Source organism: Scylla paramamosain, chromosome 2 (assembly GCF_035594125.1).
Source record: "Scylla paramamosain isolate STU-SP2022 chromosome 2, ASM3559412v1, whole genome shotgun sequence".
Lineage (NCBI taxonomy): Eukaryota > Metazoa > Arthropoda > Malacostraca > Decapoda > Portunidae > Scylla > Scylla paramamosain.
In genome coordinates, this window is record NC_087152.1 from 31423437 (window position 1) to 31439316 (window position 15880).

Sequence of the window (15880 nt, forward strand, 5' to 3'; positions counted from 1 at the left end):
ACATGGGAGCAGCTGCAGAAGAAGTTACGACTTTTTTTCCACACCACCATCAAGTTTAAAGTCAAGGCACGTTGGTGGCTTTCGCTGTTCGGGCAACAGTTCTTGAGGGGTCAAGTAATGACCTCTCTCTCTCTCTCTCTCTCTCTCTCTCTCTCTCTCTCTCTCTCTCTCTCTCTCTCTCTCTCTCTCTCTCTCTCTCTCTCTCTCTCTCTCTCTCTCTCTCTCTATATATATATATATATATATATATATATATATATATATATATATATATATATATATATATACTCGTATATATATATATATATATAATAATAAATATTGACTAAGTAAGCTCCTTTTCTCAGCTGTGGTAACGAGAGCGAGCGGGAGAGGTAACTTCCATCCTGGCTGGCGGGCACGAGAGGAAGTGACCATGGATTAACACGGTCATTGACCGTGTGATCTCACTCGGTCACCTATGGAGACGTGACAGTGCCTGGAGGAAATGTTGTCAAGTATTGTGGTGTTTGCAAAAAAATAAAAAAAATGAATAAACCTCAAGTATCATTAAAAAGATATATTACACTAACTTGCCTTTTTTTTTTAGAGCATCACAGTGTATATATACTACAATGCCATTTAATTTTGAGGTAGGAAGTACCTGACAAGAGGTGCGTCGTAGTATAAGTGTGGCATTGCCGCAGACCGGAAAATCCCCGGAAAGGACAACGCCTAAGCACCTAGTTCAAAATGGTCAGACCATACCTATTTCTATCTATCATCCCCATCCATAAATCTGTCTAATCTTCTCTTAAAGCTCCCTTATGACTCAGCACTAACAACTTGATTCCATTCATCTACCATTATTTGAGAACCAATTCCTTCCTCTTTTTTTTTTTTATCTATTTTTTTTTTTTTTTTTTTTTTCAAGCTTGAACCCGTTATTTCTTGTTCTGGTTACTGATTCTAAGAACTTTGCTTACATCCCCCTTGTTATAATCCTTATACCACTTTAAAGATTTCTATCAGATCCCCTCTTAACCTACATCTCTCTAAAGAATGTAAATTTAACAGATTAAATCTCGCTTCGTAAGGAATACCCCTCATCCCCTGTATCCTTTCAGTCAATCTTTGTACTGATTCTAATAGATTCCTGTAATATGGGGACCAGAACTGCACAGCGTAGTCTAGATTAGATCTGACCAGCACCAAATACAACTTTAATATTACTTCGGGATTTCTACTTTTAACATTCCTAAAAATTAATCCTAATACCCTGTTTGTCCTGTTTGTGGCCTTTATGCATTGATTTCTTAGGCGTAGTTCAGAGCTAACTATAACTCCTATTTTTTTTTTTTTTTAACCTACCAGAGCTTCGTTGCTTATTATGTATCTACTGTGTGGGTTTCCTCTACCTACACTAAGTACCTTGCATTTGTTGATATTGAACTGCATTTGCCATCTGTCTGTCCATTCGTTTATCCTATCCAAAGCCGCCTGTAAGGCGATGGCATCCGATTCTGACTAATTAATCTACCTATCTTCGTGTCATCCCCAGATTTACTAACATCACTACTAATTCCACTATCCAAGTCATTGATATATATTAAAAACAACAATGCCCTAAAACTGATCCATGTGGCACCCCACTAATTACTTGATCCCACTCGGATTTAGAGCCGTGTATTACAACTCTCGCCTGTCGCTTTATCCAGTCTTTATTACAACTCTCGCCTGTCGACTTTATCCAGTCTAACACCTTCCCATCTGTCTCGTACGCCCTAACCTTTCCCAGGAGCCTTTGATAGGGTACCATGTCAAACGCTTTACTTAAGTCCAGACATAGATGTCATTACTATTCACTTAATTTGAAACAGTTCCCAGTACACGGTCTTCATAAAGAGTTTTACCCACGAGTGACTTGACTGCAGATCATTCTGTATGCTCGAGATTTTATTGAAAACAATACAAGCACATCGGTTTGTTTTCACCTAACATGTCTGCATCGCTGCCCGCGAGGAACTGTCTCACTCCGCCCCGCTGCCCGCCTAATGGACCGCTTTTTTTTAAATGTGGTGTTAGTAATGCCAATGTAGCTGTTTTCGATTTTTCAAACACTTTTCCAGCTCCGTGCTTCGGGTTTAGTCGACCAAACCTGAAGAAATCATTTTGGAAATGTTGGGGAGAACTACCCCTCCCCAACAGCAAATCACAATTATATTTACCAGTCCTGTGCAACGGAAAGTTATGTTAGAAATATTAAAATATACCAAAGTGTTCTTGTGCAAAAGGGAAAATTGTATACATCCTTTAAATCAATAGATTTCGGCGTTCGAAATGCCGCGTTCAGGTGCGTTTGGGAGACTGCGTTTGCAGCTTGATGAGTTATTTGTTTACGGCTAGCGTCCACTGTCACCTGACAAGTTCCAGCATTATTCTACTCTTTCCAAAGTCTCAACATGGCTTTTCTTACCCTTATCAGATAGAGCTTCTCATTCTGAGTAATTTGAACCGAATATATATATATATATATATATATATATATATATATATATATATATATATATATATATATATATATATATATATATATATATATATATATATATATATATATATATATATATATGTATTTTTTTTTTTTTTTTTTTTATGTAGGAAAGACACTGGCCAAGGGCAACAAAAATCTAATAAAAAAAATGCCCACTGAAATGCCATTCCCATAAAAGGGTCAAAGTAGTGATCAAAAATTGATCAATAAGTCTCTTGAAACCTCCCTCTTGAAGGAATTCAAGTCATAGGAAGGTGGAAATACAGAAGCAGGCAGGGAGTTCCAGAGTTTACCAGAGAAAGGGATGAATGATTGAGAATACTAGTTAACTCTTGCGTTAGAGAGGTGGACAGAATAGGGGTGAGCGAAAGAAGAAAGTCTTGTGCAGCGAGGCCGCGGAAGGAGGGGAGGCATGCAGTTAGCAAGATCAGAAGAACAGTTAGCATGAAAATAGCGGTAGAAGACAGCTAGATATCCAACATTGCGGCGGTGAGAGAGAGGCTGAAGACAGTCAGTTAGAGGAGAGGAGTTGATGAGACGAAAAGCTTTTGATTCCACCCTGTCTAGAAGAGCAGTATGAGTGGAACCCCCCCAGACATGTGAAGCATACTCCATACATGGACGGATAAGGCCCTTGTACAGAGTTAGCAGCTGGGGGGTGATAAAAACTGGCGGAGACGTCTCAGAACACCTAACTTCATAGAAGCTGTTTTAGCTAGAGATGAGATGTGAAGTTTCCAGTTCAGATTATAAGTAAAGGACAGACCGAGGATGTTCAGTGTAGAAGAGGGGGACAGTTGAGTGTCATTGAAGAAGAGGGGACAGTTGTCTGGAAGGTTGTGTCGAGTTGATAGATGGAGGAATTGAGTTTTTGAGGCATTGAACAATACCAAGTTCGCTCTGCCCCAATCAGAAATTTTAGAAAGATCAGAAGTCAGGCGTTCTGTGGCTTCCCTGCGTGATATGTTTACCTCCTGAAGGGTTGGACGTCTATGAAAAGACGCGGAAAAGTGCAGGGTGGTATCATCAGCGTAGGAGTGGATAGGACAACAAGTTTGGTTTAGAAGATCATTAATGAATAATAAGAAGAGAGTGGGTGACAGGACAGAACCCTGAGGAACACCACTGTTAATAGATTTAGGAGAAGAACAGTGACCGTCTACCACAGCAGCAATAGAACGGTCAGAAAGGAAACTTGAGATGAAGTTACAGAGAGAAGGATAGAAACCGTAGGAGGGTAGTTTGGAAATCAAAGCTTTGTGCTAGACTCTATCAAAAGCTTTTGATATGTCCAAGGTAACAGCAAAAGTTTCACCAAAATCTCTAAAAGAGGATGACCAAGACTCAGTAAGGAAAGCCAGAAGATCACCAGTAGAGCGGCCTTGACGGAACCCATACTGGCGATCAGATAGAAGGTTGTGAAGTGATAGATGTTTAAGAATCTTCCTGTTGAGGATAGATTCAAAAACTTTAGATGGGCAGGAAATTAAAGCAATAGGACGGTAGTTTGAGGGATTAGAACGGTCACCCTTTTTAGGAACAGGTTTAATGTAGGCAAACTTCCAGCAGGAAGGAAAGGTAGATGTTGACAGACAGAGCTGAAAGAGTTTGACTAGGCAAGGTGCAAGCACGGAGGCACAGTTTCGGAGAACAATAGGAGGGACCCCATCAGGTCCATAAGCCTTCCGAGGGTCACCCTTTTTCAGGAACAGGTTGAATGTAGGCAAACTTCATATAAATATATATATATATATATATATATATATATATATATATATATATATATATATATATATATATATATATATATATATATATATATATATATATATATATATATATATGATCTTTAACCTAACTCGAAGCGCGGAGCTGGAAAAGTAAAAAAAGAATCGAAAATGGCTACATTAGTATTAGTAAATACCAACACCATTTAAAAAAAAAGCGGGCCATTATTTTGGTGAATCGATAAACACCGCCGGACACCTGACTGTTCTAGCTAGTGGTTTACCCTTCATGTGTTACTGCTAATCCCTCGAGTCACTCACCCGAGCCTCTCTCTCTCTCTCTCTCTCTCTCATATATATATATATATATATATATATATATATATATATATATATATATATATATATATATATATATATATATATATATATATATATATATATACCTCACTGACACCCCCCCATCGCTGGTGGTCGACTGCACCGTGGGCGTCCCAGTTTCCAACAAGAACCTGGACTACTCGCCACGGCAAGTCATTTTGGGGCGGCTACAGACATGGACGAAGGAAAGCAGGATGACCATCAACCACAGCAAAACTGTGGTGACGCATTTCTGTACCTCCTTTACCAGAGCCCCCTCCCCAGCTCACAATGGGCCCTTATCCCCTCCAGGTGGTCCGATGTGTCAAGCTTCTCGGAGTCACGGTAGACGACCAGCTGACCTGGAAGCAGCATGTCGCCAGCACCGTAAGATCCGCTACCTACAGGCTGTAAATGCTGCGCAGACTCAGGTCGCTGGGGACGCCGACAGACGAGTTAAGAGGGGTATACCTCACCTTCATCCTCCCCAAACTCATGTTTGCCTCCCCAGCGTGGTCTTCCTCCGTCACACACACTCAACAGCTCCAGCTAGAGAGCGTGCAGAAAAGGGCGTGCAAGGTCATCCTTGGCCCTGCCTTCACCACCTATGATGAAGCCCTGACCACCCTGAGTCTGTCCAGACTATTCGTCAGGCACCGAGAGGCTCTGAAGAAGTTTGGAAGGGGACTACTACATCATCCACGCCTCCGACACATGCTGCCGCCTGACGCGCCTCGCCTGGTCCGTGCCACAAGACAACACAACCAAATAGCGCCCCTAAAGGCGCCGCGCACGGAGCGCTACAGACTCAGCGCGATTCCCACCATAATGCGAGCCATCAATAAATAGTATCTCGTTTCTAGATTAGACTTAGCTTTAGGATTAATGCTAAGTATTTCCCCACCCCCTCTGTACATTTTCAGTTTGTAAACTGCCTTATTATTATTATTATTATTATTATTATTATTATTATTATTATTATTATCATTCTGCCTCTGCGGCCTCGCTGCATCATCCAGTCCCCTTCTTCTAAGTCAACAGGTCACCTCAGCTGGCGACCCGAAAAAGGGCTTCCTTCTCATAATTAGAGTCAGCATTTTTCAGGCGTAAACATCGTGCCAATATCACACTTACAGCACCTTCTCTCATCTCTCTCTCTCTCCGATTCTTCTATTTTTTATTACTCTCTCTCTCTCTCTCTCTCTCTCTCTCTCTCTCTCTCTCTCTCTCTCTCTCTCTCTCTCTCTCTCTCTCTCTAATAATAATAATAATAATAATAATAATAATAATAATAATAATAATAAACGGTTTATTATTTAGGCAGTTAACAAACTGAAAATGTACATAGGGGGTGGGGAAATACTTAACATTAATCCTAAAGGTGAGTCTAATCAAGAAGGGACTATTGACTGATGGCTCGTACCATGGTGGGAATCGCACTGAGTCTGTACCGGTCTGTGCCTTTAGGGGCGTTATCTTCTTGTGGTGTCTGGTGGCACGGGTCGGGCGAGGCGCGTCAGGCGGCAGCATGTTTCTGAGACGTGGATGATGCAGTAGTCCCTTTCCAAACTTCTCCAGAGCCTCTCGGTACCTGGTGTGTGTGTGTGTGTATGTGTGTGTGTGTGTGTAGCGGTATATATATATATATATATATATATATATATATATATATATATATATATATATATATATATATATATATATATATATATATATATATATATATATATATATATATATATATATATATATATATATACAGAGAGAGAGAGAGAGAGAGAGAGAGAGAGAGAGAGAGAGAGAGAGAGAGAGAGAGAGAGATGTAGTATGCATATGACATGCATGTATGCATGCTTAATCTAGATGGGCAACAATGTCTCCTCATACTTTTTTGGTTGGAGGTCACTCCCGGATAATTTTTATCCTTTATTATATGTTTATCTTTCCACTGTGAGGTTTGCAAGGAGTAACGTTTCATAACTGCACTAACAATGTGGGGGGCGGCGCTTTGTTTACATCCGCCAAATGGGGAGTTTTCGGAACTAAACCGCTAGATGTCGTTGCTGCTCATCTAACTGTAGGAAAGAGAGCTAAAATATTGTTGTTGTAAATCCCAGGTGCGTAAAGATGCATAGAACATTGATCATCATGATACTATTGAAATGATGTATCGACTTTTCAATATCAGGTATGGATAATATTGAGAGAATGTAATTTTTTTTGTGTGTGATTATCGATAAACTGCTAGCATTATCTTAAATAAAGCATATTACAAGTAGAAAAACTATTGATTTGGACAATGAAAAAAAAATATATATATAAAAAATACACTGCTATATTCTGAAAAATATATTATATGACACAACCTACTCAGTAACATCGTGATATATGGCTCTTTTTTTTTTCTTTTGTGTGTGTGTGTGTGTGTGTGTGTGTGTGTGTGTGTGTGTGTGTGTGTGTGGATTTTAGCATCCCTCTCACGAAGCGAGCGACAAGGCAAAGTAATCGAGAACCAAAACAAACATCTCTCAGGCGATCCTGCTGCTGCTGTAGTGTCCAGCTACCGTAATCGATTGCTTAGGGCGTAGTAGAGATGGGCACCGCTGCAACATTCAACTTCTTGTCCAACAACGTGTTTCTTAAGTTCAACCAGCGCGGCCGGGTCAGGTGTTTACTATCAGTAATGCTGTATCGAGTTGCCAATTTTTTTTTTTTTTTTTTTTTTTTTTTTTACTAAAATTGTCGTTTCCATAAACTAGGAATTTATGTAATTTGGACTTTTGACTGTCACAGACATGTTGCCTTTATGTTTACTGTCGTCTAGATTAAGACGTTTCCAATCAAGAGTGTATTCATTTGGAAATATTAAGATGACCAAATAAACCTAAATGCTGATTCACTAGAAAATCAACTTATATACATTTGTTCATGAAAAGAGTTTGATTTTACTTGTGTTACTACTTAGAAGGGATTACGTAGAAAAATATATTATATAAGTCCATTGCATCTTCACGTAAATAGAATAACACTGTAGGTATATCTGATATTGCTTGTATGTGAGAGAAGAGTTTGTGTCTGTGCTGCCACCTGGTGACAACCACTAGTTCTGAAAACTCCCCATTATCAACATGTCCGGAAATTACATATCGGTCTTAACAATGCTCAAAAATAGTCTAGAATGGCTTAGAAATATCCAAAATTAGTTCACGAACATAAACTACTATCAGAAGAGTGATATCTTGTCAGATTTCACTCAAAATAACGTTGCTACATTCAGAAAAAAACGCTACTTTGGTGGCATTTCTAGTCCTAGGAATAATTTTTACTTTGAAAGTAAAAATTGCTTTTAGGAGCAACTTCTAGAAACAAAGTTGAAAATAAAGCACTTCTAGGAGTGCTCCTAGTACTCCTATAAGTCTTCATTAATACAAGCCCAGAGCTGCCAGCTTATGCTGAAAGCTTAATATTTACTAACCCTACGTTGGTCCTTGCATCCAGTGGCGACTGTGAGTTTAGTAAAACCAAATACGATCGTGGGGTTTGCTGCTTCGTAATTATTAATACGACGTTTAAAAAAAGCAGGTCATAATCCCAGGCTCTTACAGGACTTTGTGGCCTCTCCTCTCCTTTCTCTTCCTCTTGCCTGCTTAAGATTCCATTTTTTTCAATGAATAACGTCCATAACGTCTAGTACAGGGTCGTCAGCGAGCTCTTCTGCTAAGATCGCTATGGGCGGCCATTTTTCTAAGCTCCAGCTGATCGACTGTCTCAAACGGGGGAGAGGGAGGGAGGGTTTACGCAAGCTTACGTAAACCTCTTTAGAACGCGTCTATTGGCATACAATAAGTGCTCGTTGCATGAACAGACGGGTAGTATTGACCAAGGTCTCTTTACCTTGGCAATGCCGACAACTAGAAAGTCATGCCGTACACAAATAAAAACAGCCTAGTGAGGACTTGAAGATAATCCCTTGAAATCCTGATGCACCAGCCGCCAGACTCGTATAAGGATTTAGGATTTTCGCGGTCATCCCGTTCCAAAATGATACAAAACATCCAGCTCATAGCGTTTTCACAGTAGAGCTTCATGTATGATAAAATTAATCAACTGTCAGTGAATAAAAGCTAGAGCTATTCAATGGTGATAACATTTAAAAATTACAAGCCATCTTTTGATCTTTGCACATAAATACATATTAAGGTCACCTAAAGATAAATTCCTTTTCGAACACAAGGTTTCTGCTGACACTTTAGTCAAACTCTTTTGGTGGTATTCGTTAGGGGGATGTAAGTTTTATTATTAGTCTGACGTCACATCTTATCATTACAACGTTAGGCACGGGCCAGGATAACACTCAAGTGAGATTTTCTTTATCAGTTACCGTAGCCTCGGTAGTAGACTGACTAGCTGGCAACTATTCCTTGTGGGATAAACTCTGGCAACTAACATCAGATACTTCTGAGCAAGAAAGGCACAAGAGAAAGAGGCTCCGAGGGCCGAGGTAGCCTAAGCTTGCTGACTGCTGTGCCAGTGTAACGTGTGACACAGGGGAGGGGAGTATTCGTGGACTTTACGTGCCCTTAAAGTCTAGTGTTTACCTTTCTACTCTTTTGTGTAATACTGAAGGAACACAGCTCTCATCGTGTAGAGACAGGTAAAGGAGTGATCTAGTCCATTCACCTCGGTCTTGAATTGCCTTACCCAGTGGTCTATGTGAAGGCCCACTTATACTGTCTGGCTTACATGAATAATGACTGTTCCAGAAATTATAGTGGTAAAAGGATCCAAGTTATGAACATATATAAAAATAGTAAGGCAAGGGTAGTTGTATTTTTTTCTCATCTTTCATGTTTTTGTTTTTTTCTCTACTATTTACACTTTATTTCTGAATCACTGACCGTATTTTTATTATTTCATAGAAGGATATGAACACCCTATGTAAATGAAGCAGAGGACGGAGTATGTATACTTTCTCCGTGCCTTAAATATAAATATTTTCTTCACTTCGGTGGGACTTACTGTGTATGTGTGTGTGTGTGGAGAGAGAGAGAGAGAGAGAGAGAGAGAGAGAGAGAGAGTGCCTGCGAAACTTTGACCAACACTTAATAAAAAAGAAATGAAAAAAAGTAAGAAAAAAAAAAAAAAGCCAATAAAGTACTTGTTCAAAGGCAAGATGGTGAGGTAAGGCTTAACCATTAAGGGGCCCCGAAGTCATACTGCGTGACATATCAGCAGTAGCAGAGAGAGAGAGAGAGAGAGAGAGAGAGAGAGAGAGATTAGTAAGATAACAGAAGAAAAAATCTAGAACCTTTTAGCCAGTACGGTATCAACAGGTTTTCGTGGACCATTCTTTAACTGTCAAAGCGTATTGGTAAATGAAATGCATGCGTTAATGGTGTTGATTTTATAAATTCATTTATTTTTAATCTACCAGCTAACTTTTCGGCAATGCATAAACTATTCTGACAGGAAACTCCCCTTCCCGACTTCAGAATCAATACAGTGATTAATACATGAAACGAACGAGCTCTTGCAATATAATGCTAAAGTATTTTCAAAGCAATGCTTCTCAGAGCATACTGAATTTAGTATTCTGACTACATCATGATATTTCGATTATAGTGGTTTCCGTTACGATTAACTAGGAACTGGGCGTGTACTCGTGTTAATGGAAAGCAGTTTTCCTTGGTATTGTTGTGGAAGTAAATAATCGTACGGTATAACATGAACATAGAATACACTGATCCCAGTATGAATTTTTATGTCAATGAAAGAAAAGCGCTTGGCTTCTTGCGTCCTGTTTATGTTAGGGCCATTTGCCGTGTTTTGAAACATTAGGAAACTGATCAGAAGCAGAAAGCATGAGGAACACTATAATGATGGACATGAAAGTGAGTGGGCCGATTACTGAAGGTATAGTACACGAGGATTTACCAGTACTCTGAGAAAGGCTATGGTGGAGTAGCGAGTGGCCTGAATGCTGTGTCACTGTATATTTGGCTCGCCGGGGAGGTCATTGAGTAAGACGGGCTCACCGGGGAGGTCATTGGGTAAGACGGGCGTGGCCTCTTACTACTCACAACTTTTTACCACTACAATAGTAAAGTAAGAACGTACGTATTTTTACCACTCGTCTGGTCTAATTAGCAGTGTATTCCGTTATTTGAGGTGCTTCAAGAGAGAGAGAGAGAGAGAGAGAGAGAGAGGCGGAACTAAGGGACGGAACCTACATGGGTGCGTGAGTAATCGTAACTTTCTCCTTTCTCCCTGTCAGTCACCATAGTAACGGAGATGTTTGATTATTTTTCTGAATGTCTATTTCCCTGTAGTATCAGCAGTGTATATTTATATAACAACCTTAATGTCAATAGAATAACACTTACCATTCAGCTCTTAAAACAGCCCTTAAAAGATTGTTTGAGACCACTGATTGCTGTAAGTTTATTGCGTTTATCTTATCAGCTTTAACCGAAATCTTTCTTCTTTCTCAGTATTACGCAAATTAAAATACAACACTTCTTTATGACCACCTCGAGACACTGATGCATGTAGTGTATAGTAGGTATGAATATAAAGGTGACAGTAGTAGGTTGTATTATGGCAAATTTACGTATAACTTATCAGTTGTAACATATCTCTATAGGCGCGTTTTTGCCGTCCAGTGTAGAGGATATAATAATGTGTTGTGTTTGCCTCTGACTTATAAACTAAGAAGTTTTCATTTATAGCAGGTAAAAAGAAGCGAGTGTATGGGTGATCAGGTTTAGCAGGTAACTTCCTCCTTCACATCTTGATCTTCAATATAAGGCAAGTTATTATACTGCGCTGCTCTTGGTTCGAAATGATAGCAGCATTCATTTGTACTAAAAGTACAATACTGTGCAGTAACGCAAGGCGGATCATAAATTACTGAGGGAAGTCCTTGGCCCGAGGCAAGTGTTTAGGCGAAGGAGGGGCGGCGACGGGCGTATAGCAGCAGGAATGTGTCTACTGTTGATGCAATGAACAGCTTAGGAGCCAGGTGTGTTGAACTCCTTACTGTGATTGTCAGCTTTCTGTGCCTCAGGTAGACAGCTAAACAGTTTCCTGTATTGAGGTATTTGGGTGTGAGGAGCGTCAAGTAACAAGGCAAAGATAAATAGCAAGCAGTGTATGGACGTGAGGCAGAAGTAAACAGTCCGCTCAATCTCTGTGGAATTATGTCAGCGAGGAATGTCTGCATGCCAGGATCAGCATAAATAGTGATGCTAGTGGTGGTAAGAACTGCACTACGCCATACACTTGCTAACCGGTGGAATTAAAGTGTTTAAGTAACACACTTCGAAACACTGATGACATTTTTATTTCAACTTTATGTACCTCGTTGTGACAGGCTTTCCAATAGATGTGCATGTCTTTGAATGATTTTGATATTTTTATATTTTTTTTCATTATATATATATATATATATATATGGTAATTGTCTAGAGTCCTTACCGGGCCTTATTACTGGTCTATTCACTTTAATTCTTTTACACATACCTTCACATGCACCTAAAACATCATTTTAAAGTGGGGGACAAATGCCCCCTTCCCTCTAGTCGGTTAGGTTAGGTTAGGTTAGGTTAGGTTAGGTTTTAGGTGCATGTGAAGGTATGTGTAAAAGAATTGAAGTGAATAGACCAGTAATAAGGCCCGGTAAGGACTCTAGACAATTACCCTAACCTAACCTAACCTAACCTAACCTAACCTAACCTAACCTAACCGACTAGAGGGAAGGGGGCATTTGTCCCCCACTTTAAAATGATGTTTTAGGTGCATGTGAAGGTATGTGTAAAAGAATTGAAGTGAATAGACCAGTAATAAGGCCCGGTAAGGACTCTAGACAATTACCATATATATATATATATATATATATATATATATATATATATATATATATATATATATATATATATATATAAGGTAAATTTATAGTTTAAGCTAATGTCCCCAATCTCTACCCATGGCCCCCAATCCCTCAAGCAAGCTTGGGGGCCTGTGGGGAACCTAACCTAACCTAACCTGCCCACGCAGCTTATGGGTACTTATAGAGACTTCCTATTGGTGCAACTCGTGGTGTTAAGTGGTGGTAGCACGTGATTGGCCCGAGGAATTATAGACACAGTGATCCTATCCAGCAGCTACCCACAATTTAAAGCATTAAACAACTGAAGTTCAGGCAACAATACACCATTTATGTTTACCTATGGACTTAGAAAAGGTTGAGAGCGCTGTGCATTCCCAGGCCTATTGTGGCGTTATTATTAATTTCCGACAAGTAGTGTAATCATTAGAAATAATGTGAATAGTGAGAAGAACAAAATGAGGTAGGTTATTACCACGTAGTGTGTAATGGCTTAAACTATAATAAAACCATATATATATATATATATATATATATATATATATATATATATATATATATATATATATATATATATATATATATATATATATATATATATATATTTATTTATTTATTTATTTATTTATTTATTTATTTATTTATTTATTTAGTGTGTGTCTGTGTGTGTGTGTGTTAGAATATCCCATCGTAGAATAATCTTGACAACTTATGGGAATGCAGGATCTTTGGATGGGAGAGAAGAAATACAGCTGCCGTATAACTATTTCCTTGCTGCCACATGGTAATTTCCTTACTATCATATTAGGCTACAATCCTAACAGCAGTGTAACAGTGTACTAGCTGCCACATAACAATCTCACTGTCATATCAGTCCAGGATATTTCTTGATGAGTCCCAACACCCCCCCCCCAAACCCTAACCCCTCAGACAAGCTTGGGGGCCTGTTTTTTTTTTTTTTTTTTTTTTTTTTTTTTTTTTTTTTTTTTTTTTTCTCCCCTCTCTCAGAGGGATGAAAAATAAGTGAAATATGAGCATTAAAAAATCTAAGGAAATTTCCTTTAATATTTTTTAATTTCCCTAACCAGTGAATTTGCAGTTTCAGCCAGTACCCCCATCCTTGTTATCTCTTACTAAAGCCAACAAGCATAGGAACCTGGTGGGAATGTGGGTTTTTTGGGTTCAGAAAGCCAAAATGATGTTTTTTTGACACTCCAGAAGAAAAAATGTAAGGATGGCAAACAGCCCAGTTTTGGAGAACAATAGGAGGGACCCCATCAGGTCCATGAGTCTCCCAAGGGTTTAGACCAATGAGGGCATGGAAAACATCACTGCGGACTTTAGTGGGTAGCATGAAATAATCAGAGGGTGAATAAGAGGGAGGAACAAGCCCTGAATCATCCAAGGTAAAGTTTTTAGCTAGGGTTTGAGTGAAGAGTTCAGCTTTAGAAATATATGAGATAGCAGTGGTGCCATCAGGTTGATTGAAATAGAGGAGGGAAAGATGAAGAAGCATAGTTCTAGGTGCTAGAAGTCATGAGATGAGTTAGATCTTGAAAGATTTTGACACTCTATTAATGAAGATCAGACATCAGGTTATCATGCTGATACAGGTTGGTCTGTTTGGACAAAGCCTGTGTTAATTTGTACTGTACAGGAAATTAATGGGTCAGGCTTGACTACTTTTACATTTATTATGTATATGTACATATATTCACATTATTTATCAATATGATATAGAACTAAACATTGATGTGTTAAGTATTTTTAAAAGCCCTACCAAAAAAAAACACCTAAGCTTTTTTGGTGGGGGAGGTTCTTTTTAATGCCATCCCTGTCACATAGTGACTTTTCACACTTTTCGCTTCACCTCCCTCCCCTGGCTAGCCATATTAACAAATGACAGTGAGCCTCCATCAGAACACCTGATGTGTCTCTAAAACAAATGAAAAGTATAACTGAACCTACTGTGGAAAATCATAATTGGTGGTCTCATGAATGTCAGCACGTGATTAGAGGGATCTGCTCTATAGATACCATGAAATCCTGATATACTGCTACCCACAAATCCCAGTTATGAACAATAAAAAATCATTTAAATGTTTACTCTTGACTGGTGCAGAGCTCACTGGACTTAGAAAGTACTAATTTCACCCCACTCTTGAGTGCTATTACAGCCATACTAGATATGTGCTCTCCAGTCTTTTTGTGTTTATGGCAAGGCCACCAACACTTCTACGTGACGTGTGAGTTTTATGTTTGTATGTTACATGGACGTGATTTCCAGATTAACCCAATCCAGTAATTGACACAACTGAACAGTATGATCTCACTACTGCATAACAGTCTCCAAACTGCCACATAATAATCAACATACTAGCTGCCACTTAACAATCGTCTTGCTGCCACACAAAAGCGTCCTGATTGCCATGTAAGAGTCTCCTAATTGTCACAAAACAATCAACTCACGGCTGCATAAGTCTCCTAATTGCCACATACCAGTCCACTTACTGACCCGTGAAAGTATCAGCTTCCATGCAACATTTTTCCCTACTGCCATGTATAATAACATTTTGAACCCCTGCATTATTCTTCAGAAATCAATAATAGTATTTTGTTGGGCAAACAAACAGTCTAGAAGTAACTGTTGTTGGGGTGCTTGCCACTAAGGGTATCTGAATGAGATGAATGCAGTGGTGGGCTACAGGTAGAGTGGACATGAAATATGCACTGGGAAACAAGTGGAGGCTGGCACAGTAATGTTGGCAATAAATTTTAAGGATTTTACCAGATTTCTAGCTAACTCAATATTACGAGGTCTCCCACAAACTGGGGTAACTAAATATGATCTATTATAGTGAAGGATCTGTAGGTTGTGTTGGAGTCCAATACATCTGTACATTGTCTATTCAATCCCATGGTGCCACTGCTTCAGCTAGCCAATCACTGGTGTCCACTACATGTTTATGTACTGTTTTTCAGAGCCCAACATCTGATACCATATTCTTTGTTGCTCAGCAAGCATAACAAATATAAGATGTGGTCTCAAATGTTTAGTTAGTGCACACAATTCTGTTGGACCACCTAAGAGATTATAATGTTGGTTAAACTTAATTTTGAATGCCATTCCAAAAAAAGTTGAAGACATTTGTGAGTTTGTACCATATGATGTGTGTGTACTTGGTATGTTTTCTGTTTATTAAAATTTCAGAATGACCAAGAATTTAGTATACTTCATTTACACAATATACATTTATTTATGTTCTTTATTTTCTCCTTTACTTACCATTCAGAGTAACATAAAAAATAAGGAAAGCTAGTCATCATGCATAAACAAGAGGATATTGGCTTTTCACCCACTTACCCTGCTGGGGG

General features: G+C 39.0%; 1 protein-coding gene across 12 annotated transcripts in view; it reads left to right on the top strand.

Annotated features, from left to right (window-relative positions):
- Positions 1-9127: 9127 nt before the first annotated feature.
- The window catches only part of LOC135113174 (phospholipid scramblase 2-like), a 36914-nt gene continuing 30161 nt past the window's right edge, over positions 9128-15880 (top strand). For 4 of the 12 annotated variants that reach the window (XM_064028275.1, XM_064028347.1, XM_064028355.1 and 1 more), the window contains exons 1-2: positions 9128-9274; positions 15799-15880. The exon at positions 15799-15880 is cut by the window's right edge and continues 176 nt beyond it. In XM_064028275.1, the coding sequence (XP_063884345.1) occupies positions 15831-15880 (50 nt within the window). In that variant the 5' untranslated portion in view covers positions 9128-9274; positions 15799-15830. Of the gene's footprint in view, positions 9275-10510; positions 10534-10606; positions 10734-10829; positions 10859-11340; positions 11428-11483; positions 11642-11664; positions 11687-11853; positions 11877-15798 lie in introns of those variants that run through there. The other 8 variants (XM_064028325.1, XM_064028293.1, XM_064028312.1 and 5 more) reach the window with 8 other exon arrangements.